Source organism: Sceloporus undulatus, chromosome 5, assembly GCF_019175285.1.
Source record: "Sceloporus undulatus isolate JIND9_A2432 ecotype Alabama chromosome 5, SceUnd_v1.1, whole genome shotgun sequence".
NCBI lineage: Eukaryota > Metazoa > Chordata > Lepidosauria > Squamata > Phrynosomatidae > Sceloporus > Sceloporus undulatus.
The window spans coordinates 6,610,112-6,636,514 of record NC_056526.1 but is presented as its reverse complement, the minus strand read 5'-3'; the positions used below and the strand labels follow the sequence as shown (position 1 = coordinate 6,636,514).

The 26,403-nt window shown below is 41.9% G+C and overlaps 1 protein-coding gene across 2 annotated transcripts in view; it reads right to left on the bottom strand.

The window, feature by feature from the left end:
* PLXNA4 (plexin A4) overlaps positions 1–26,403 on the bottom strand; it is a 611,693-nt gene that overhangs the window by 103,679 nt on the left and 481,611 nt on the right. For both annotated transcript variants that reach the window (XM_042470005.1, XM_042470006.1), the window contains exons 10-12: positions 21,752–21,952; positions 2,482–2,578; positions 1,700–1,890 (exon numbers count right to left, since the gene is read on the bottom strand). In XM_042470005.1, the coding sequence (XP_042325939.1) occupies positions 1,700–1,890; positions 2,482–2,578; positions 21,752–21,952 (489 nt within the window). The remainder of the gene's footprint in view (positions 1–1,699; positions 1,891–2,481; positions 2,579–21,751; positions 21,953–26,403) is intronic.

Below are 26,403 nucleotides of genomic sequence, written 5' to 3'. Positions count from 1 at the left end.
GTTTGCAAAACCCACTGATCTGATGTGGCTACTTCAGTTGAGACCAAGAAATAGATTCAGACCATGGCACCAAAACACACTGTAGAAATAATCCAGTTGGAGACTTCTTTAACTGCCCTGGTTCAATGCTGGGGAATTCTGGGAACTATAGTTTTGTGAGACATTTAGCCTTTTCTGTCAGAGAGCTCTGGTGCCACAACCAACTACAGTTCCCAGGATTCCCTAGCACTGAGTCAGGGCAGCTAAAGCAGTCACAAATGGTACTATTTCTGCAGTGTGTTTTGGATCATAGACTTGTATCCTAAAATTGATAATGCAACCCCAATGTGTTCAAACCAAGGCCATTGTTCTCGGGAATCTGAGAGTTGGAAGAAATGAAGACAGGTACATTCTTGTACCATGTCAGAGGGCACAGAGATAGAAACCTCCATATACTCAAGATATATGTTTTAGCATGGATTGGAATAGAAATAGAATTCCTTAGATTTGCTAGACTGTCTGAATCCACAGCAGCAAAATAGTACAGAACCAGTGCACAGTATTTTGCCCAGATTACACCCCATTTACATCACAGCGAGTTGTAAAAATCCATATTCAAACTGTATGGATATCCACATTTCCCCTGACCAAACTCAAATCTGTACAAAAGGGCATTTCTTCCCATGGATTTTTCTTTTACTTCCCAGCATGCATAGGCCTATCAACCAATAGCCTTTATTGTTTTTCTGTCAATCTTGTCACCCACTTTGCACTCTCAGGGATTAGTGCCCCTATCCAAATTCCTTCCCCACAATGGGCAAGCAAGGGAACTTTAAATACTACTTGACACAGTCAGTCCCAAGGAGTAGAAGAAAGAAAAAATAAAACATTTCTTCCCTCACTTTCCTTTCCACTTTAAATCCTTAGATGAATTATAACAGGTGTCTACATAAGAAGTCCTTCTGATAGCCAGTACATTTCAGAAGCAAGGAAAGCAACCCCTGGGTCTTGATGTGAAGCCCCAAACCCAAATATTGCATAGGAGATATCTACATTAGTCTTGTTTCTCTTCAAATAAATCTGGAGAAAATTTCCTCTTCTGGAAAATGCAGAGTAAAAAGTGAGTTTTTCTATATCACATTAAGGAGGAGAATACTTTTTGCAATGTTCCAAGAACAGGGGACAGATCTGGCATCCTGTCTCTTCAGCTGAGCTAGTTAGCACCAGGACTTCTCCTACCCTTCTATCTAAATGTGTTTCTCTTAATAAAAACCAGCTGTCTTCCTTCAACACCAAAGCAGAGTAGGTATGATGTGTTTATATTTCAGGTAGAGCAAGCAACCAGAAATTCAATAAGTGTTGAATCTGAACAAATGCAGCTGCCACACCAGACTCTGTTAATGTATCATATCCTAGAGGCATCAATGCATCAATGAGGCCACAGTAAGCCACAACCAAAAAGTAGCTACAACCCAGAAGACTGAAACTGTGGGGAAACTCATAGACGTAAGTGAGGCTTCAGTGGTGGAGCTGATGTGCTTTGACAGAGCTGATGTGCATTACATCTCTATTGGAAAGAACATGAATAGCAAAGATGAGGAAGACTTCTGCTTGGTAGATTACTGCTCTGACATAGAATGAAGTGGCTCCATCCATCTGGGCTGACTCTTCCTGACGAAACAAAATTAAGAGTATGAAAAGAGAAAACTGACGGACTTACCTCTGTGATCTTGGGGTTGGTGCACTTCCCTCCTGTCGCCGAGAGTTCGAGCCATCGGTTTTCTATGATGAGGCAATGCTGTTTCAGTGTGCACTGATTCATGTCTTCACACCAGCCACATTCATAGTCTGGATCTGCTTTCAGGCACAGGCCACAACTGTCTCGCATAGCTCCACATTTGTATAAGTGGACTGTTGGGGAAAAATAGGACACATATCCTAGGGAGGTGTAGCGTTTTCACCAGTCTAACAGGCAAAGTTGGGTGTGGTCAAGGCATGGGCTGCATGGCACAAAGGTCTGTGGTACAGTAGGTGAATAAGAGTGGACACATCTACAAACTCTGGTTTTGCCAAACTTTTTGTTGTTGTGCACCAGAGAATGCAGCTGCACTACAGAAATAATGCCGTTTGACATTAACAGCTTTAACCATTTTTTAAAATTTCAAATATTTTTCTATCCCTAACCTCTAGCCTTTTGGACAGTTCAGAGCCAAGCTGCTTGGTGCCATTTAGTGGAATGTGCCATCTTGTCCAGAGAAATGGGAGAGTGGGAAAGCCAAGTTAAAGTGCGCAACTGGAAGAATGGAACATTATTTTTCAAGGATATAGAAAGGGAGAGAGTGAGAGAGAGCAGAAGAAAAATTAGCAATTTACAGAGAACATAAATAAAGCCTGGTGGTAGACTGCAAAGGAAAGCAATGACTGCTTTGTTAAGCGTACAGAGCCCTGCTGCAGAGTTGCTAAGGTTACCACTTCCAAGGACAAGTTGAAATGATCCCTTACCTTTGTTCTGCGCTGGGTTGTCAATGTTGAAATTCCCATTCCACACAACTGTCAGCTCCACCGGCAGGCTGTTAATCTCCATCCCATCATAGGAATACTAAAAATCAGGAGAGCAAAGAACAAGGGAGAGGTGAGAGGAGAGAAGAAGAAAAAAAATTCACACCTGTGGCTCCCACTACTGGGAATGGGAGAAAAAAGTTGTGAGGCTGCAACTGTTGCATTTTTTAAACAAATACACCTAAAGGCTGACCAAAGACCTTTCCTGTGGCTCCTACTAAAAATGAAGCAACAGGATGCTACACACGCACTCTTCCTCTCTTTCTTTCCCTCCTTCCCTCCTTCCTCTCTGTCTCTCAGGCTGCATCCGCACTGCAGAATTAATGCACTGCTTGAAATGTCATGGCTCAATGCTATGGAATCCTGCGCTTTGTAATTTTTGGCTGGTTGGGAGAAAAGTATTTATCAATTAGAGTTACACTTACAGTTATGTAATTAATTACAGCTCTTTACTGTATGACCTTGGTTATTTACTTCTATATTACCCATAATGTGGTCTCTAGGGCTTGTAAGAGCAATGTACACATAGGATAATATCACACTACACTGTTACACTGCTATTATTCTATAGGTAGTTGTAATTGATTACTAGTCCACCTTTCTCCCAACTAGAGACTCAAAGCACCTTCCAAAAATTTAATACAAAATCCAGCTAGAAATCTTATTTTACAAAAGTTTTTAAAAACCAACAATTAAATAAGCAATTCCACATTGCCATGCATCCACATCATGATTCATTACAGCCATTTTGACAATGAGTATAATTTTACTGCTGGAGACGAGTGCTGAGGATCCCATGGACAGCCAAAAAGACAAACAAATGGGACCTAGATCAAGCAAACCAGAAATCTCCCTGGAAACCAAGATGACTAACCTGAGGATATCATACTGTGGTTACATCATGAGAAGGCATGACTCGCTGGAAAAAACAATAATGCTAGGAAAGGTGGGGGGAAATAGAAAGAGATGAGGGCCATATGCTCGATGGATGGACTCTGTTAAGCAGGTCACGGGTATGAATATACAGGAATGAAGCAGAGCAATGGAGTATAGGAAACCCTGGAGATGTTTCATCCAAAGGATGAATTCATGTCTTCACACCAGCTGCATTCATAGTCTGGATCTGCTTTCAGGCACAGGCCACAACTGTCTCGCGTAGCTCCACATTTGTATAAGTGGACTGTTGGGGGAAAATACACATATCCTAGGGAGGTGTAGCATTTACACCAGTGAAACAGACAGAAAATGGGATGACATCAACTCGAGGGCAGCTAATAACAACAAAAATAATTTTACTCCCAATCCATCATTTTGATAGTGCAGGAGAGTAAGTAGCAATTCTACAAGGTATCTAAGTCCTACTTCCTGATCAGTAAGGATCTCATTCAGCCAATCTCCTGGCTTTAGACACCCCATCAGGTATTGCACACAGGTTTTTGCATCATCTATGAGGGCAAGAAATTTGACTTAAAAAGAAAGAAAAAGAAAGAAAGAAAGAAAGAACCATTACTTTGAGGATTACACAGAAGATGCTGTAAAGATGATTTCTCAACCATCATTGGAGCATCTTGGGACATGTCTTCATTTCTTACTATGGATTTCATGGGATATTTGTGTACCACCACTGTACATATCAGTATGTAGAGAGATCTTGTATCACCTTTGAGACTAACTGAAAGAAAGAAGTTGGCACAATGAGCTTTCATAGACTTCAGGCTACATCCTCAGATATTTTGGGGGATAAATACCAGTGTGGGATGCACCAGTAAGGAATATATCCCACTATTACATTACTACTTATCATATGTATCATATGTATACACATCCATTAGTTACATGGTTCCAGGAAGAGTAAAATGCATGGAACATGTAAATGTGTGGAACAAATGTTTGGCACTTCTACAAATGTGTTGCAAGGCTGTAATTTTCATTAAAGAAATGGTGTGAGGGTCTGCTTAATGCTGTCCTCAGCAGCAATATTACTTCTCAACTTTTTCTCTCAGAGTGATTCAGGATATGTTATTTGTTTTTGCTGTTGTTTTGTGTGCATTCAAATCATTTCCAATTTACATTGACCCTTAGGCAAACCTATCACGGCAAGATTTGTGCAAAGATATTTGCCATTTCCTTCCTCTGACGGTGAGAGTGTGTGACTTGCTCCAAGCCACCAAGTGGTTTTCCACAGAATTCCTTAGAATTATAGAGTTGGAAGAGACCTCAAGAGCATTTAAATCTAATCCTATTCTGCCATACAGGAAGACACAATCCAAGCACCACCAGCAGATGCCCATCCAGCCTCTGTTTAAAAACCTCCAAAGAAGGAGACTCCACCACTCTTGGAGGCAGTGTATTCCCCAGTTGAATACTCCTTGTCTTACATTCAAACCACTGCACCACACTATCTCTCTTCAGGATATGTAATTACCCTTATAAACATAGGCTTTGATCCATTAATTCAGTGATTCAGTTGTGTAGAGTTATGTATCTGTAAGTGATTTCTAGTCATGGTTCCTATGCCTTCATGGCTGCTGCACTATTGCCCAAATCATAAAGTCCCCCAATCCTGCTTTATTGGACAGCAGACACTGTAAGTGATGGGAGCTTGTTCCTCCTGTCAAGGAGCACCAAACTGACATTTCCACCACAAATCCCATAAGTGATTTCCAGTGCAACAGAGATCCTTCTTCTGATTTTCACACTAGATATTGCTGGATGATGGAAAATGGAAACTTCCATCTGCTGAGTCCTGATAGACAAGAGACCAGACTTCCCTTGCTCACAGTGTCTGCTGCCTTATAAAACAGGATGGAAGGAAGGATTCAGCCCAGAGATGTTACTTGGTTAAGTACAGTATACTTAACTAATTAGCTGATCTAGGATCTATTCGAATTTGGAGGAGGAGTTAGAGAAGCCTGTGGGGAAACCATATCAACAGAAGTTATGAGTGACCATATAAAGATTTATGCTCATATGTGCATGCATGCATGCAGTGAATTTTCTGCCCTAAATGTAGCCTCTTTGGATTGCTTTTCATTTGGGAGAGGAGGGAGAAAGAATTATGGGCACAATGTAGTTTGTTTCTGGGAACAGCACATCTCGGAGAAACCAGATCTCCAAACCATCAGGCAAAAAGAGAGCTTCATCTCAATAAATTACACTGCTACTGCCGAGTCAGATGGAACCTGTGATTTCTGCCTATTACATTATAGTGAACATCGAGTTACGCGGCAATTTATCTTTCAACAAACTAAACGCAATTAGCTGGTGATTGCCAGGCTCCCACAATCACCATCTCAGGCCCAGGGCTTTTTTATTGTTATTAGCACGGTTACTGTGGATGTGACGTACACATCCCAGATAACAGCGCTCCATGCTGCCCGGTTTGCATCCATCATACTTCAAACACGGAAATAGCATTCTGATGAGAATTCTGCATGCAATAAAAAACTGGAAGATGGAAAGAGCCAGTACTGGACTGGGATCTTGGAAACCAGAGTTCAAATTCCCACTCAGCCAAGGAAACCCGTGTGTATGTATTGGGGGGGGGGGTCAATAGCTGAGTGGGAATTAAAACTCTGGTGTATATATCTCTATCTATCTATCTATCTATCTATCTATCTATCTATCTATCTAATCTTCCATCCACACACACACAGACAGAGTCGCCCCTCCATTTTCGTGGACTTGGTGTCTGTGTCCCTCATCCGTTTGCAAGAGGCAAATGGAGGGGGACAAAATGGGACATAAGCCACCATTCAAGCCAATGGGGCTTGAGTATTGGCGATTTTTTGTTTTTGAAGGGGAGTTCAGAATGGATTCCCCGTGAAAACGAGGGGCAACTCTGTGTGTGTGTGTGTGTGTGTGTGTATTCTTTCTCTGGGAACTTCATTTATTGGGGAAATGGCTACTGCGTGAATGCTTTGATGATGGGAGAAGAGTGGGATGCCGCCCTGATGATTTAATCACGGGCGACAAGGGCAACTGACAATCACACTGCCATGCTGTAGGTACAATTTAACGATGTGATAATCTCCCATATGAACATTACAATGATAAAGGAAGGGTGTCCCACCAAATATGTAGATCATGGGTTAGGAAAGTGTGGCCAATAGGCCACATGATTCCACCAAGAAATGTTTAGATAGATAGATAGATAGATAGATAGATAGATAGATAGATAGATAGATGATAGTATATAAAGATTTAAGAGAGAGAGAGAGGAAAAGAAAAAGAACACACACACACACACACACACACACAGCCCCCTCCCCCCGTTTTCACGGGGAATCCATTCTGAACTCCTCTGCGAAAACAAAAAATCGCCAATATTCAAGCCCCATTGGCTTGAATGGCGGCTTACGCCCCATTTTGTCCCCCTCCATTTGCTTCTTGCAAACAGATGAGGGATGCAGACTCCAAGTCCACGAAAATGGAGGGGCGACTGTGTGTGTGTGGGGGGGGCTATTTATAATGAGAACTTCATTTATTGGGGAAATGGCTGCTGCGCAAATGCTTTGATGACAGGAGAGGCGAGGGGATGCCTTCCTGATGATTAAATCATGGGGGACAAGCATGACTGGTGATCACACCATCATGTTTTCGGGATGATTTAGTGACGTTTTAGCCATGGTAAGCCTCCATGTGATAATTTCCATAGTCAGTCCAATGGGGAGCAGGCAATACTGGCACATTTGAGCACTGATGTTCTCACCCCTGGGCTGCCACAAGACAAGCCACGCAAGAAACGGCTCACACAAAGGACTGCCTCCTCCTCTAAATCTCCTCTAAATTTGAGAGTGATTTCCTGATGCCTCCTTTGAGCATCAGCACCTTCAGACTTAAAACAGGTGGAGAGGCAAAGAAGGACTTCTTTTGTGGCAACACTCTGTTTCTAATATAATCTTTTAAAACAGACTAAGGCAACAAGTATCAGTACTTTTAATATGCAGGCCTAAGATTCATTCTGAGATTTTGAAATGATGATCTGTGTCTAAAGTTTACATTGGTCTGATTTTACAGTTAGGCCTCTGTATCCACAGATTCAAGCAAGCCTTGATTTTACCATTTTATATAAGGAACACCACTTGTCTTTGCTATTGTATATAATGGGATTTGAGCACCTACAGATTGTGGTATCTGAAGGGTGCCCTACCATTGCAACTTTGAGTGATTTCAGGACTTGTTGTGTCAAGTCTTTTGACTGTTTTGTGAAGATTTTTCTATAAACACTTGGAGCTTTCTTTCTTTCTTTCTTTCTTTCTTTCTTCTGTCTAAGCTTAGGGAAGTTCTTTTCATTATAAATTCCAGAAACTCCAAGAGCATTGTAGCCCCAACCCAAAAAGCAAATTTCCAAGCTACTCTGATGGAAAAATGTCGTGACATATAAATATTCCAGTGCATCATCAATTTACATTTTGGCATTTATTTCAATAAAAGCATTGGCCCCTGCTTCAAGGAGGCTACAGTCCAGATGTGAATATGGGAGGCTAACAGAGGAAGGTGCAATGGGGATCTTGTAGCACCTTTGAGACTAATTGAGTAAAAGACATTGTAGCACAAACTTTCCTAGACTGGATCTATTTCCTCAGATGCATGAAGTGAACTGAGGAGGTAGAACAAGGCGTTATTCAGTTGCTATTGTTTTTTTAGCACAACTATCCAAATAATCTCACTCATGCATTCTGGTTTTGTTGTTCACTCTATGTTTTTATTGGAATCACATCTATGCACATCTCTGGGAGTTTGGTTGCTAACACATGCAAGCACTTGAATTAATATGAAGTTGATGCAGATGTATTTGGAACAGTTTTATCCAAGTTTATCCCAGGTTTATGAAAGCTTATGCTACAGCGTCTTTTGCTCAGTTAGCCTCAAAGGTGCTACAAGATCCCTTTGCACAGTGATATTCCAGACTACCATGGCTACGTCTCTGAATTTTACCCCAGAGGAAAGAGTGAGGTGAGTTTCAAATATATTCCAGGGTCAGAAAGGTGCTAAGGCTTATAAATCTCTGTGAAAGGCAGCTGGAGAATGTGGAGCTGGTTTCTTATGCCATCCATTCTCCCTCTCTCCCTGCTCCTGGACTGAAAGAAAGAGTCTCAAAGGTAGCAGCTGGGGGGAAAATATGTTACAAGGCCGAGTGATGAGTAATTAACCTAAGGCAGAAGTATGATGTGAGGAGGAGAGGAAAGGGACTGGTCTTTAACTGAGTCCATATGTCTTCCGACTTGATTTAACATCAGTTCCCCTTGACTGCATCATGCCCTCCTGTATAAACCCAAGCTGAGCTTAAGGCTATGAATCCTGCACAGATCCTATGGGGATTTTATTACCACCAGTGCTCTTAATTAAAAGAATTACATCTGTCTAGCAGGCAACAAGCAGTTGTTTTCTGTGCTGAAATGCTGGGGCGCAGGCATGGAGCAGTACAGGAACATGTGAGCTGGAATAATGTCTTAGGTATCCAAAGGAATGCTTTGAAACTTCCAAGAGGTCAGAAAGCAAACCTGTTCCATTGTGCTGGAAACAAAGAATATATATTCAAGCTGCCGTATATACTCAACTTTAAGTTGACTTCATGTATAAGTCAAAGGCTGGTTTGGGAGCCAAAATTATGGATTTCGATATGACCCGTGGATAAGCCAAGGGTAAAACCTAGGGGCATGTAACAAAGGATGTAGAAATGAAGCAAAGGAAACAGATGCTGAATAATTTACAAAATTCCAGCAGGCATAACTGTTGGTGCTCACCCTAAAGGTTAGATGGATGAGAGAGTAGAAGTCGGGGGTTGAGTGTTTCCAGGACAGATTACACTCTTGCCTTTCACCATGCTTTCTTTTTTAAAATAAGAGTTAAAGTACAGTACTTACATTGACCCATGGATAAGTCAACTCAGGCTTTTCGGGTCACTTTTTCGACTAAACTTTCTAGACTTACACATGAGTATATACAGCATATCATTCAATTTCATCATTGAATGCTGAAGTCAGGATTGTACTTGCTATTGTTTCTATGTATGGTTATGAAAGCTAGACAGTGAAGAAAGGCCATAGGAAGATAACCAACTCTTTGGAAACGTGATGCTGGAGGAGAGTTCTGTTGATACTATGGACTGCCAAAAAGACAAATAAATGAGTCCAAGAGAAAATCAAGCCAGAACGCTTCTTAGAAGCCAAGATTGCTAAATGGAAACTGTCATACCTTAGCCATGTCATGAGAAGACTAGGAAGTCTTCACTAGAAAGTCTCACAATAATGCTTGGCGAGGTGGGAGGCAATTGGAAAAGAGGAAGATCACATGCCAGGTGGATAGACTCAACCAAAGAAACCACAGCCCTGAGTTTGCAAGACCTGAGCAGAGCTGTTGATAAGAGGGTGGCTTAGAGGTTTCTCATTCCTAGAGTTTGCATAGATCAAAGTCACTTTGATGGCAGTTAACAACAACAAATGTGTACATTTTGTGCAGCATTGAGAAGGGTAACTATTTTGCCCATAATACATTTATTAAATACAACTGTGTCCTTCTTTTTTTAGAGTTGCTGGCAGTGGAACCGAATACTGAGATCAAGTTCAAACAGCATGTGAGAATCTGACCTATTAATCGGCCACAACACTCAAATGGATACAAAAGTATTAATATGTAATAGTAGCCTGAATCCTTTTGTTAATCCCAACTACAGTGAACTGATTGAATCAAGGAGATTTGCCCATGGGTTGACTCACCATTCAAAACTAGATTCAAGGAGTCTAATCCAGTTGAGATTAACCCACAGGCTTTCTGGCCAATAAATGTAAAATTCAGTACCATATGAAAGAAAAGCTACAAAAGCCTACTTCAAATTATGTCACTAACAACTGCAAAATCCTTTCTTTGTTTTGTAAAAGTCTGCCTCAGCAGGCAGCACTCTTAAAACCTGTTAGATGCTCTCAGTTCTTCATTCGAAAGGGCAAGATACACACCCAGTCTTTTTTTTTCTCTCTCTCTCTCACACAAAAATGTTATTGCTGTTGTTGCTGTTACTTGCTTGTCAAGTCAGTTTTGACTTAAGGGGACCCTATGAATGAGAGCCAGGATACAGTAATAGTCTGATTTGACTATGACTCTGGAGATTAGGGTTCAAATCCCTGCTTGGCCATGAAAACCTTGTTCCTTGTGTGTGTGTGTGTTTCTATTAAAAAACAATAAATGCAAATTTTCTTTGCAAGAAAAGCATGAATGTTTTTCTCCAAATGAATTTACCCCAACAAAGGTAATTTGAATACAATTTTTGGCTGTTCTCTTTTTCCTTTTTCCTTCTCTGGTGTTAAAACCAGCTCTGTCACTTTCTACCTCAGTGCTTTTATGTGTCTTCCTGCCTGGAGACTCAGGGAAGAATAGCCGCCAGGGCCCTGAATCATGGCAACCCAAACTAGAAACAGTTTGCAGATATGGATGTATTCAGCTGCCTTTTTTTTTCCTTTGGGGGTGGGGATGGCAATGAGGACTGTTACGATGCTTGTTTGCCCTGCAAAGTGTCCACTGCACCACTGTCCAAGCATGCAAAACTTGTTCACAACTTGAATGTGCCAACCTTGCTGAAAAGTGACATGAACCTGGATCCAGTTGGTAGTTCCAATGACAGCATACTCATTGAATCAAGGGCATTGGCATCGGCATCATTAGGACTGGTATCATCTGACGCAGTAACTCATGGTGTCAACTCTCACACTGACCTCCTCCCGCACCACACCATACAGAATCTATAGTAATTTTTTTAAAACTAAAATTACTCATAAATTGTAATTCCCACATATCATGAGTTGGAACAGCAACATAAGCAACTAGCAAAATTAAATTTATACCTTTAAATCACAGTATCATAAGCGCAGCCTAAATGTATTTAGATTTACATAGCTTTGTGTGATCTGAATTTGGTAAGATGTAAAGTTTTAAAGACAGTTTTAAAAGAGTTTTAAAAAAACGTCTTAAAAACTAATGCTTCTCTTTTCTCCAACCACTGACCCTCACTTCACTCATTCCTTCTCTTCTGCTCAGCTCTGGGATTTTAAAGGGCTATGGGCAAATGCCATAACCCATTTCTGCCAATGAGCAGACATTTGGGAATCAGTGGTGTCCCCCCCTTAAGGTATCACCTGGTGTGGCCCACACTCCCCACACAGCCCTAGTGATGTCCCTGGGAAATTGCATAACTGTTGACTCAACAACCAACTCTTGAGCCAAGTATTCTACACAAGCTGGGATCACCAATAGGATTTCAGATGTGGTATGTTTAGGACATTAATCATCAAATAAATAAATGGACTTTTCATGAGGTTGCGATGTTCCAGTTCTTTATTTAGCCTGCCAATGTTTGCATGCCGTTCTGGGTCTGTACTTTTACTGCCATTTAAATACAGAGAGAATGGCGTCTTAATTGCACTTGGTCCTGGACCAAATAGCGCTGAGACGAGGCTTAATTAAGCATTCTCTTGGATTTGGAAGTGAGCAAGTAGCCTTGTTCTTTTTGTTCTCCTTTTTTAAAAAAGAAGAAGAGATTTCGGTTATGCATGGCGCCAAGCTATTCCTCTGCACATCCCCCCAAATTGCTGACAATTTGGCTGTTGCTCATCTCATTGTGCCAGATATCAGGACCCTTCCAGTTTAATTTATGAGCAGTGGCCTTCCAAAAACCATATGTGCCATGCTGTATCATTCACATTATGAATAAGGAAGGCTGGGAATGTGTGTGCAAAAGCAGCAGTAGGAAGCTTAAGGACTGCCTTCTGTTCAAATTTGGGACTGCATTAATTGTTCAGATAAACCTATCCTCTTGTTTTTATTGACCTCAAAGGGGCGGGATATAAATAAAATTATTATTATTATTATTTTATAGTCAGCGGCTGAGTACTTGCAACAGAGGTGTAGGTACAATGAGTGGCATCACTACGGTTGGTGTCACCCGTGAAGTAACTCATGGTATCTATCACTACCACCGTTGACCTCCTCCCATACTATGCCATACAGAATCCTTTGGAAGGTTTTCTTTACTAATGTTACTCTTAAATCATAATTCCTGTACAGTTGGCCTTCTGTATCCTCAGATTCTTTATCCAAGGATTCAACCATCCATTGTTTGAAAATGTATATATAATGTATTACAATATAATATAAAATATATAAAAATATATAAATTCCCAAAAGCAAACCATGATTTTGACATTTGATGTAAGAGGAATCAATTTACTATATCACTGTATTTAATGAAGCTTGAGCACCCACAGATTTTGGTATCCATGGAGGATCCTGGAACCAAACCCCAGCGGATACCAATGGTCCACTGTATATCACTGTAATGACAACAGTTGTGACATAAAAGCCTTTAAATTACAACATCTTAAGCATGACCTAAAGGTATTTGCATTTACATAGTTTCATGCGATTAAAGAGAAAAATTGCTAAGATGTTATGCTTTTAAAGAAAAATTTTAAATAATTTTTAAAATGTAAAAATTTAATTTAAAAATTGATTTAGAAAAAACCTCTGGGGCCTCTCCTTTCTTCTCCCACTGAGCCTTGCTCCATTCACCCCATCTCTTCCACTGAGCTCTCATGTTTTAAAGTGATGCAGGCAAATGCCATGACCCATTTCCGCTGAAAGGCAGATGTTTGGGGAGAAGTGGTGTCACCCCACTTTGGGTATCACCTGGTCCTGCACCCCCCTAGGTCCTTCCTAGGTATGATATTGTCCTGGGTACAATATCATAGCAATGCTCTCTCTCCAGATCCAGTCCCTAAAACCCACTTTAAAAGCCAACTAGTTGCACTGAGCACTGGTGAGTGGAGCACTGCAGGATGATGTGACCAACCCCAATCCCACCATAAGCAATGGGGTGACAAAGGATTGTGACAGGATCCGTCAGAGACCCTTGCTTCTCCTCATCACATAGCACTCATTGGTGGAAGGGTTTAGGTTAGGGTTAGGGTCACACCAAACTACAGCATCCCACTTCCCAGCATCACCATGCAGTGATGCAGTGGGTGTTTGCTTCTAAGTAGAAATGTAGAGAGTGTTGTAGTGGTTTGAACATTGGACTATGACTTTGGAGAACAAGGTCTGAATCCACACACTCAACCATGAAACCAACTGGATGGTCCTGGGCAAGTCACATTCTCTCAGCCTCAGAGGATGGCGACAGAAAATCTCCTCTGAAGAAACCTGCCCAGAAAACCCTGTGATAGGGTTGCCTTAGGGTTTCCATAAGCTGGAAATGATGTGAAGGCACACAGCAACAGAAGTGTTAGCTTTGTCTAATGCTGTCTCCTGCAGGTGCCACCAAATCTGAGAAAACTATCAGTTTGTTTCCATCAACAATGAAAAGCGCTGGTTATGACTTAGAAAGCCCTATATGGCTGAGGTCCAGGCTATTTGGCAGACTGTATTTCATTCAATGCACGCTAAGACATTTCAATTTTATTTTAAAATAGAAAGCCTTTAAAGAATGGGCTGGGTGTTGTACTGTTTGAACTGAACGGTTTTTAAGAGCTTTTTATCTATTTAATTGCACTTTAGCCTTTTGACTTGAGGGTGAATTGTTTTCATATTGCAAATAGTTTAATTCTATATTTAATATTCACTTTTTGTACATTTTAACTGTATTTTTCACTTAAATTGTGAGCCGCTTTGAATCCCAATTTTTTGGGGAAAGTGGGACACCAACAAACATAACAAAACATCAACAACAAACTTTTCTTGGGCTCTGAACATATGGATTGGCACAAAGACATAGTTTAAATGCATGACTGGAAGGCTGTAGCAATGGAATTATTATCTATTGCTTTTCCAAAAGACTTGCTTTTCATTGTTTATTGTATTGCTTAATGATGGCATATACATTCTGTCAAGGCTTTCTAAACTAAGACAATAAAGTACCTATCTAGTATTTAATTCTTGTCAGGAAATGCATGGTAAAGACGGCTCTGCATTCAAAACAACAAGCCCTGCTTCCACTTGAATGTCTCCCAAATTGGAGTGGGGTAAAGCAAACATTCCACCATTAGAGATGGAAAGAATCTTTGAAATCATTTGAAAAAGGTCCCAAAAGTGTTTGTGTATGTCATGAAACTGTAATGGAAAGAGTCTTGGACTAGCAACAATCTTCACACTTCAGGACTCTGTGCAAAATTTCAATGAGGTTGCTTTGCACTGAAAACAGTTTCTTCTGTGCTGGAAATAGTATTTCTGCTTAGAAATATCATTTTTTGCAAGGGAAATGCTGCTTCCTGCACAGAAAAATGCTGTTCACTGCACAACACACACATGCAAATATTGCAGAGTCCACCCAAAATTGCTAAAAGGTTTCAAAAACTACATAATATTTGAAGACTTTCTTGCAGTGAGAAGAAAATTGCTGCAATTCTTCATTGCTTTCTTTGAAAAGATCCCTTTTCAACATTGGACTATGCTCTGTAGGTTATCTATATTACAAACGTATCTCAATTCTATACCATTATAATCGTCATGGCTGTATCCTAAGATATCCTGGGATTCATAGTTTAGGGAGGTACTTAAAATTCTTTTTGAGAACTCTAGTGCCTGCCTAAAGAGGGGTGCAGAATTCCTATTTGGTAGGCAATGCCTTTGCCACCTCCCCACAGCTACACTTCTGCCCAGCTATAGAGATTCATATACCCCCATAGGTTCCCTTTCAGCTGGAGGACATAAAGATATAGGCTCAAGTCCTGGGGCCCTGAACAAGCAAACCAGGCCAGAATGTTCCCAACTGACTTCTTTTCATCTATTTATTTATAGAATCTAAGAACCAGAGTGGTGCAGTGGTTTGGGCTTCAGACTATGACTTTGGAGACGAAGGTTTGAATCCTGGCTCAGACATGTAAACCCATTGGGTGGTCTTGGGTATGTCACACTCTCTCAGCCTCAATGGCAAACTCCCTCTGAAGAAACTTACCAAGAAAACCCCATGATAGCTTCACCTTAGGGTCACCTTAAATCGGAAATGTCCTGAAGGCCCACAACAACAACAGAATCATAGAATCATATAGTTGGAAGACACCCCAAGGGTCATTCAGCCCAACTCCATGGACATGTCACACTCTCTCAGTCTCAATGGCAAATTCTCTCTGAAGAAATTTGCGAAGAAAACCCCATGATAGGTTCACCTTAGGGCCACCTTAAGTCGAAAATGGCTTGAAGACCCACAACAACTACAGAACCATAGAATCATACAGTTGGAAGACATTCCAAGGGTCTTCCAGTCAAACTCCATTCTGCCATGCAGGAAAACATAATAAAAGCACTTTTTCCTGTAGCCTGAATCCATTGCTCCATGTCCTAGTCTCTGGCATAACAGAAAACTAGCTTGCTCCATCCTCAGCATGACATCCCTTCAAATATTTAAACATGGCTATCATGTCACCCTTTAACCTCCTCTTTTCCAGGCTGAACATACCCAGTTTCCTAAGCCACTCTTCATAGGGCATGGTTTTCAGATCTTGTTCTATATCCCACTCTTCACCTCAAAATAATCCAATGTACTACATTATCTCATTCATTTGCTGTGTTGCTTCCATTCCAGTCCTGTCTCAGATTCCAGTCCCTGCACTACCTGCCACCTGGGGTTTGCTTTGGATGGGGGCAGAGTCCCCGAGATGAAGCCCTAGTGAGTTATTTAGTAACACATCCTCTACCTGGCAGGATTAATTAGCTCACACTCCATATCACACTTGGAGGAGGAAAAGGTGGTAGGTAATATATATTATTATCACACCGGGGGACTGATTGCTGCCTCGGCAGGCGCACATAGCAATGCAACCGATTTTAACGGAGAATCCAAAAGCTCCTTGCAGCATCAGAGTGACCAGAAGGCTCTTGCTTTACTTACAGGAGGAGGGGGATTACAGCTGATGTAAATAGGGCCCCCAGATCTCAGGGGAGACCTCCAGTCCTTGGGGCTATGGGTGGAACTCCAGAGTGAGAGCATTGCCTTCACTGTTTTCTATTCAAAGCAATCGTGGAAAGGTTTCTTTGGATACACCACCACTCCCATATGTTCTGAAAAATAGTGCTAAGAACAGAGCTGGGGAAAGGGCCCATTCACATTATGCTGGTAAAAGATCCAGTGGACTGTCTACCCCCAGCCCCTTCGTTGTTGTTGTTATCCACCCTCGAATCGATCTTGACCTATGGTGACTCTATAGATGAAACATCTCCAAGACTCCCTATACTCCGCTGCTCTGCTCAGGTCCTGCAAATTCAGACCCATGACCTCCTTAATATACCTCCATCCATCTAGCATGTGGCCTTCCTCTTGCTCTGCTTCCCTTTACCTTTCCTAGCATTACTGTTTTTTCCAGTGAGTCGTGCCTCCTCATGATGTGGCCAAAGTACAACAGCCTCAGTCCAGTCATCTTGGCTTCCAGAGAGAAGTGTGTTTGACTTCTTGGCTGTCCGTGGCATCCTTAGCACTCTTCTCCAGCCCCACATCCCCAATGAATTAATTATCTTTCTATCCACTTTCTTAACTATCCAGCTCTCACAGCCATACATGGTAACAGGAAATACCCCCAGCCCCTACTTTTCAGTTAAATACAAATTCCTCTGAGTAACTGGTTTTTGGAGTGTCCTCCAGAGGACATGTCCTCCATGGCGGGTAACAATGGCACCCAGGATCCTTAGTAGACCAAGATGATGGTCATGGTGATCATGGTCTTCATTATGAGTTTGTAGTTTTTAAAGATGATCTGAAACCAAGACCAAGTTCTGCTTCCTTAAGAGGTGAGGCAGATGATGACTGAAGGTGGGGCCCTTTCAACACTCACCCAGACAGACAAGTCATGGGATGCCTTCCCCAAGGACATCTGCTTAATGCCTATTTTACTAGCTTTCCCGCTCTAGGTAAAGACTGGAGCTATTCTCTTGTGCTATTTAATGGATCATTTGTTTTACTCCTGCTGTTTCTCTCTCATTTTTATATTGCTGTTCCTTGCTGCTATTTTTTTATCGCACTTGTTATTGTTGTTTTGCGATATATTTTTTAAAATAATAGTTTATTGTTTTGATGTAGTTGCTATGGCAGCACTTGGATATAGAACAAAGGCTGAGCCTAGGAGAGGAGAGTGATGGCTGCTTGAAGGGGCCATAACCATTAAATTTGCAACAGCCATCCTCTGCAGTTAATCCAACTTTGGGGCAAGATGGATTCTAGGTAAAAGGGCTAGAAGAAACTACTGGAAAATTCTAAATTTTTAGATGTGGGATGCATCTGCACTGTAGAAATAATGCCGTTTGACATCACTTTAAGTGCTGTAGCTCCATGCTATGGAATCCTGGGATTTGTTGTTTTATAAGGTCTTTAGCCTTCTCTTCTAAAGAGCAATGGTGCCTCATTGTAGTTGTTGTTGTGTATCTTCAAGTTGTTTCCAACTTATGGCAACTCTATGGTGAACCTATCATGGGATTTTCTTGGCAATATTTGTTCAGTGGTGATTTGCTGTTGCCTTCCCCTGAGGCTGAGAGCATGTGATGTGCCCAGGGTCACCCACTGGGTTTCACGACCAAGCTGGGAACTGAACCCTGTTCTCCAGAGTTGTAGTCTGACATTCAAATCACTACACCATGCTGGTGCCTCACAAAACTACAAATCCCAGTAGCATTGATCCTGGTTAATTAAAGTGGTGTCAAAATGCATTATTTCTACAGTGTAGATGCAGCCTTGATTACAATAGGTTAACAATAGATTACAGAAGGGGAAATACTTGCATAGACTGTGAGCCAATTAGAGTAAGAAAATATAATAAATAAGAAAAAAATAATGAAAAGTTACTATGTGCGTTCAAGTTATTTTCAATTCATGGTGTCCCCCCAAAAGAACCTACCACAAAGTTTTCTGGCCAAGATTTGCTCAAAGGGGATTTGCCATTGCTTTTCTCTGAGGCTGTGATTTGCCCTAGGTCATCAAGTGGGCTTTTCTCACATTTAGGACCCCTGGTGGTGCAGTGGTTAAATGCCAGTCCTGCAGCCACAAGGTTGTGAGTTCGATCCTAGGGCTCCACGGTTGACTCAGCCTTCCATCCTTTCATAGGTCAGTAAAATGAGTACCCAGCTTGTTGAGGGCAATTGGCTTACAGATTATAAACTGCTTAGAGAGTGTTGAGTTCACTGATCAGTGGTATAGAAATGCTATTGCTATAAATGCTAGCAATAGCATTTCTATCACCCCCCCCCCCCCGGCTACAACATTGTACCTATCTTGACATTTTACTTGTTCAGAGATTGCAACAGAAATGCCCAATTGATGCCTACAGTGAGTGAAGCTGATTGCAGGAAATAATGATGCAAGGATCCAGTCTATGCAGCTTCTGCAGGAATTATTCCTCCTCTCTACAATTTCTTTTAAAAAATGCTTTGAATTAGTATTCATGGCAGGGAAGCCATGATGCGATGTGCCTCTGCTTCCTTTCTGTCTGAAGAATGACTTGGCTTGAGAAGGAAAGGGAGAAAGAGTGAAGTTTGCAGATTCAATTAAAATCTTTCAGCCAAGTCCTTTTCTTTGGAGTGTGTGTTGGGGGGGGGGTGTTACTGTTGAATGACAAGAAGGGACTTGGGAGGATAGTTGGATGCAGAAGGCATATAGAAGGTGTCTTCATGTGAGTGAAGGAGAAGGGATGGTTCATCATATCCCTACTGGTCAGCACAGTGAGGAGTCATCAGAGGTAAAGATGAGTGAGAATTGTGTTGCAATCCACTATTGAAAAGTATTTAGCCCCATTCACAAAGTTCTTCATATTCCAGTTGGAAAGAACTTGAGAATCCATCCATCCATCCAGGCCCGTGGCTTCAAATGTTTAACTCTTAAATGTCTGGGGTGAAATCCCCATGAATTCAACCAAGTGAGGCTGTATCTGCACTGCAGAAGTAACCCAATCTAACATCGCTTCAACTGCCATGGCTCAATGCTATGGGATTCTGGGATCTTTAGTTTGTTGTGGCAGCAGACAAGGTGAAATAGCTCACAAACCTACAAATCCCAGAATTCCATGGCTTTGGCCCATGGCAGTTAAAGCAGCGTCAAACTCGATTATTTCTGCAGTGTAGATGCAGCCTTAGTCCTGGAAAAGGGTTGTCACCTCTTTTTCTTTCAGAGGCTCCTCATTCTTTAGCACTTATGTGCCAGGCAGGTACAACATCGTCCTCTCCAAACTTGCCATGGGGTTACAGGAGATAACATTGTTTCATTCTATTTTTGAACTGTTGACCCAAGTTGCTCAGTTTCTTCCTATTCAGGATAGAGAAGAACTTGTGGCTTGGGGGGGGGGGGGGGGGGGGGGGGGGAACTGAATGCAAGAAAAGGGGAAATTATAAGACAATTATAAAAATTATAAGCAATCTTTCCCCATCCTTAGGAGAATCTCTAGTAATGTCTAAATAACAAAGTATGAGTTCCCAACTAACATTAAGAAATTCTCCCTAATGGGAAGAACTGTTCAGATGTGGAAATGTTTGGCTCAGAAGAAGCTGGTGTTTTTCCCACTGACATAGGTTTTTAAGCAGAGACTGGAGCTGTACTTGTCAGGGATGCTTTAGCGGTGGATTCCTGCACTGACAAAGGGTTGGATCACAAGGCTATTGGGATCCATTCAAACTCCACGATTCTATAAACCCATGGCCTTATCGGCAGACATTAACAGGTGGCACCAGACCTATAGAGGGAAGGAGACACTGTAGAAATAATGCAGTTTGACACCACATTAACTGCCTGGGACTGCATCCTACAGAATCCTAGGATTTGAATCTTTCTGAGGCACTAAGATTCTTTGGCAGAGAAGGCTAAATACCATGTAAAATTATAGAACCTAGGATACCATAGGATGGAGCTGCAGGAGTTAAAGTGGTGTCAAACTGCATTGTGTCTATGGTGTAGATGCACTCTAAGTCTGAATCATGTAAACTCACAGCCTTTCTCTGGCCTATGGCATTTTATATGACACAGACCCAGCTAACATGCCTCCAGTGTCATTGTTAATATCTGTCCTGGTCACTGCTTTGCACATGCAGCTAAGTATTATATGCTTCCCACCATGTAACCAGTAGCCCTGGTGACTTTGCAAGCCAAAAAAGTATCTACACTACTGAGTCAATGACAAATATACTTCCAGACAAGTACATAACAAGATTGCATACACAATTCTGTATGAACACACTCTGTTCCAATAACTCCCTTTATTTTGTCAAACTAAGGTTTCCCAGTTCCCAAACACATGTGCAGAGAGCTTTAGTACAAATGTACAGTTAGCAACAGAATATGTTTGGGGGACAGAGAAGCATTCCATCCTGCAGGCCTACATCTTTCATGTAGTAGAGCTCAGATTTACTGCCTAAGTGAGAACTAGGTTTTAACATGTCCATGTAAATATTTGAAACACTGGATTTGCAGGAATTCAAATGCAAACAGAACCAAACTGCATCTCCCAAACTAATGCACAGCTTGGAATGAAGCACTCCACCAGTTTTCACACTTTCCGGTTCAAAATAGTATCCAGCTCGGTTATAAACTACTATTTTGAGAGGAAGTATTTTAAAAGACATCTTTTCAGAGTGCATTTTGGAACATCCCCCCCCAAAAGAACTCCACAGATTACTGCAGAAACAGGACAGAACAGACTGATGGGTGAACACACAGGGAAGTGTCACAGGAGAGATAAGGACTGATTTAACTGCACAACCATGAGTAGTGTGTCTAAGAAAACAATAGTATCTATGTCATCTTTCTTCAACCTCTGAGCCAGCCCAAGAACCATACTGCTGGTGGCTTCCAGGTCAAAGGGATGGTAGATCTGCTGTAGTCCAAACTTTAAAAGAGCTATCCATGGTAACCCTGCATAAGTCCAGCGCCTTGGACAGTTGTTTTATTAACTGCATTGAAACCCAGGGCAGATTCAACATCTTCAGAACACAAAGCTACTACGCAGGACATTTTGCTAGCTGATGTGAAGCAGCTCATGAGATCCCTACCTTTACCGAAGTCAAAGGGCATAATAACCCCAAAAAAGCCAGAGGCCATGCCTCCTAACATCTCCATGGCCACACACACACACACACACACACACACACACACACACACACACATCAGTGTCATAGAATTTCCTTTTGGAACCATAACATTACCTACCCCAGCCTCATTCCTCCCTTCCCCTTCTGACAGCAACAAGAGCTTACTCACGGAAGTGTTCTGGCACTGGACACTGGAGCTATTGAACCGCAAGGCTGGCACCCGCTTCTCATTGCCTTGGATGTTGATGATGCACTCGTAACCTCGCTGGCCTGACTGTGGCTGGGGCAAGTTCTTGGCCTTGAGCGTGATGGGTTTGACAACTTCCACAGGCACCAAGATCTTGTTGACATGCAGCAGCTGGGGGCAGTCCTGCAGAAAAGGTGAAGAGGGGAAAGAAAAAAGAAACCATCCCAGGCAGTTAGGAAATATATAAGACCAGAGAAGACACATATTGTTTCGGATGGATTGTCCCATTCCTAGTTCAAAGAAACTGAAGGACTTGGCCCCTTAAAATATTTGCTGGCTGCTATTTGGCGCTCTGGCTTGGTTCCTCACCCGTCGTGCCAGCACCACATAACCTTTCTGATCATACTTGTTTCAAATTCATTAACAGGAGGCCATTCCAGCGGACCCCATAAAGGATTCGTTAGCATATAAAAAGGTTTGAGGCTATGTTAGGAAGTTCATTATAGATAATTGAAGAGGCGAGGGCCATAAAAAGGCAAATTCCTCCTTAGGATGTATGACTTTATCTGATTGACCTAATGGACTTCCTAATTGAAATTTAAATAGGCTATTTCTCAGAAAGAGCAAAAGAACTGAACTGGAGGGGTCTCGCCTTTTATGTCCCGAGTTCGAGTCTCTGGATGGTTTGAGATTTAGAAAGTATAACGTGCAATAACCTTATAACCCAAGGGAAGTCAGGATAGCTCTCTTTCTTTTGAATTCCAGTGGACAAGTAAGATGGTGTTGTTTTAATGGGGTTTTGGGGCTATGAGCTGTGTTCTAGAAGAGCTCATTCCTGATGTTTTGCCAGCAGCTGTGGCTGGCATCAAGCAAAAGTTAGGAATAAACTCTTCTAGAAAACGGCCTCATAGCCGGAAAAATCCACAAAAAAGCTATGGACACTGCCCATGAAAGCCTTCAACTTCACATAAGATGGTGATGTTTCACATGGACTTTGCTTCTGCCATTGTAATTATCGTTGTGTTGTTATGTGACTTCAAGTCAATTCCAACTTATGGCAACCTCCTCTTAGGGTTTTCTTTGCAAGATTTAAACAGAGAGTGGTTGATAGTGCCTTCATTGGGGGTTGAGAGAGTGTGACTTGCCCAAGGTTATCACATGATGGCTGCATTGTGCTGTTCTTTTATGTTTCTTGAAGATATGACCTATTGATAACTTCTTTGAAAAATGAATGGGGTAATGAATTTGTAATTGGCTTAGATTGAGCTATAGTGATAGGTAGATACTAAAGACATCAGAGATATATAATTTGGAGATGCGTGAGAAGTGCTGCAAGATAAGTAATAAAAAATGACAGGATAACAGCAAAAATAAAATAAAATAATAAAAAAATAAAAAGGGTCTAGAAAGTTTTGCTTGTTACTGATGTGATGTTTTTGTTGTTGGTTTCTAAGTTTTTTGCAAGTTTGTTTATAGTTTCATGATTTATGTTTTATGCTGGTATGTTTATATGGATATGGATGAGTTTTAAAGAAAATAAAATAAAAGATAAAAGGGGAGGGGGTTATGGAAGTAGAGTTGTGAACATGGTGCTCCTGCACATGGATGCCCAATGTACATGGATGTGCACTGATGGGAATTGCTCATTCCCCATGAATGTGCCTTTTGCAATGCGCAGACCAGATGCGTATGCCCATTTGGCATTGCAATTCACTAACAAGATGGCATTGCCTAACTCCAAGAGCTGACAGTTACCTTCCACCTCCTTGATGCAAGGTTGCAGCTTTTATTTTCAAATATGGAAGGGCTGTGGCTTGTTTTCCAAAAGAAAGAAGGAAAGAAAACACGAGAAAGAGGCAACTAATGTACTGAGCGGAGGAGAGGAGAGGCAGCAATAAGCCTGCCTTCTATTGCACATTGCAGCAGATTTACAACTCATATGGTGTTTATGTTATTACAGTACTAATTCCCATGGTCATAAAATTATATTTACATTTTATATCACAGAGCGGGTGGAGCGATGGAGGGAGGGAGAGGGGGAAACCCAAAAGCTCTTATTAGATCATAAAGCAAAATCAGGTCAATGATACACAGAAAGGATTTGGTGTGTGTGTGTGTGTGTAAAATTTGTTGCATTTTTTCCAGTCTCACTATTCCTCTCCCCACCTCATGACCCCCCACCACCACCATGCGCCACATCCAAAGTTACACCATTCCCAAGTGTAATCAAACCAGCTCAGGAGAGACTCCAACCGGTCAAAGAATCCTTTAACGCTCCATCTATTTTATCTGCATTTCCTAAAAGTTTATGGCTCCATTAGCTTGATGGATGACGTACATATTTATTGGCACAGCAGAAGTAATAATAGAGAAAGAAAATGCCCATAACCTTAAAAGGTAACTGACAAAGAGCAGGCTGCCAAGGGGATTTATGGAAAGCGTAAATGTCTGGAGATAACAACAGAATAATTGAGTATTGGCCTACTGGAGGCCGGGAGATGCTCCATCCTAGTTAAGAGTCTGTCAGGGATTCCATTCCATAAAACCCATTTTATTTCCTTTGTTTATTTTTTAGTACTGGAGTAAGGTGGCTGTGAGCAAAAGCTCTAGAACGTCACTGTCTCTCTACTTCCAAGACCTGGCTGCTTTGGTTGGCAACAGTGGAAATGACATCAAGATCCCGCATCAGATGTTTTGATTCTTAACTTTATAATGTCATATGAAGCATCTGCATTGCAGAAATAATCCAGTTTGACACCACTTTAACGGTCATGACTCAATGCTATGGAATTCTTGGATCTGTGAACTGTTGTGGCACCAGAGCTCTGCTCTGATCAACAAGCTACAGATCCCACAGTTCCATAGCATTAAGCCATGGCAGTTAAACTGGTATCAAACCAGATTATTTCTACAGTACGGATGCAGCCATAACTATATTCCTGAAAAGACACACCATGCTTTTAGAGAATTGTGAGAATGTGTATTGAGGTGTCCTGATGGTGTCCTGTTGTGCAATGGGTGTTCGCTACATTCCATAAATCCTGCAGCATTCTGATGCCTATTCCCCAAGTCCCATAGTGTTCTGGTGGCCATTGTGCAATTAGTCCCATAGCACAATGGCCATGCTCTTGCATTTGGGCAATGAGCCCAGACATGTAGCTATGTCTGTGTTCCTTTCCTGTGAATATGAGCACTGCTCAATGTCTCAATTCAACTTTTATAGAATCCTGGATTTGGAAGAGCCAACAAATGCCATCCAATCCAACCTCCTGCCATGCAGAAATACACAATCAAAGCACTCCCAGTAGATGGATTCCCAGCCTCTATTTAAAAACTCCCAAAGAAGGAAACTCCACCACATACAAAGCAGTGTTTTCCACTATCAAACAGCTCTTATTGTCAGAAGAGGGCAACCAAAATGGAGAAAGGTCTGGAAAAAATCCTCTATGAGTGGCTTAGGGAGCTGGGTATGTTTAGCCTGGGGAAGAGAAGATTAAAGGGTGATATGATCGCCCTGTTTAAACACTGGAAGGGATGTCATGTTCAGCATGGAGCAAGCTTGTGCTTCAGAGACTATGTCACAGAGCAATAGATTCAAGCTATAGGGAAAGAAATTGCACCTAAACCTTCAGAAGGACTTCCTGACAGCAAGAGCTGTTTGACAGTGGAAGATGCTCCCTTAGAGTGTGGTGGAGTCTTATCCTTTGAAGGCTGGATGGCCATCTGTTGGTTGCTTCTATCTCTTTTTTCTTTTTGGACTGCCTTATCATAGGGTTTCAAGGCACAAAGCATCAGTAGTAGTTTACCATTGCCTTCTTCTGTGCAGTCCCAGCTCTTTAAGAGTTAGCTACAGTGTCACTGCGGTTGTCTCCGAGAAATCCTCTGCCAATGTGTCACCCTCTCACTGACTGCTGCCCACATTTGTCACATGCTTGACACATTTAGTTTGGCTCCTTGGCAAAAATTCGTCTGATGTGGAAGAACCAACCAGCAGCATTGCTGCCATCAGTATGGCCTCTTGCCTCAAAGGGGCATGCAATCTCACAGCTGTGGAAAGGCAAAATGCCGCTCCTTTTAGCACCAGCAAAAAAACACCCTTGTCCCAGCAGTAGCAGCTTTTCGGAGTGCCATGATGCTCCCCACTGTGCAGTTTGTCAGTGTGTCAGTGTGTCATTTATTGCAGAGTTGAGTCCAAGTCAAGTCATTGAAGTGACTTAAATCTGAGTCAGTTGACTCAAGTCATCATCATTGCCAACAACCATGCTGGCTAGGAGTTGTAGCCCACTGTGTGTGTGTGTGTGTGTGTGTGTGTGTGTGTGTGTGTACAGTACACACACACACACACACACACACATCATCTTTCCCAAGCTCTGGTTTTTCTGCACCTGTTACCATTCCTGATTCCTCCAAGAAGCATCTGCTCCTTGAGCCCAAGCAAGCCGGTCGATCTCAAGTCCTTAAGCGGGCGCTTTTGGGTAAAGAAGACACAAAGGAAATCAGTGCATTTGAACTTGAAGGGCCTCTTGAAGGGCTGGTAACACGCAGCAGCTGTTCCCAGGAATCGCAGTGTGTGGGAGCTGCCAAATCTTGTGAGGCATTAATATCTGAAGCTGTCCTTCTTTTATGTGGCCCAG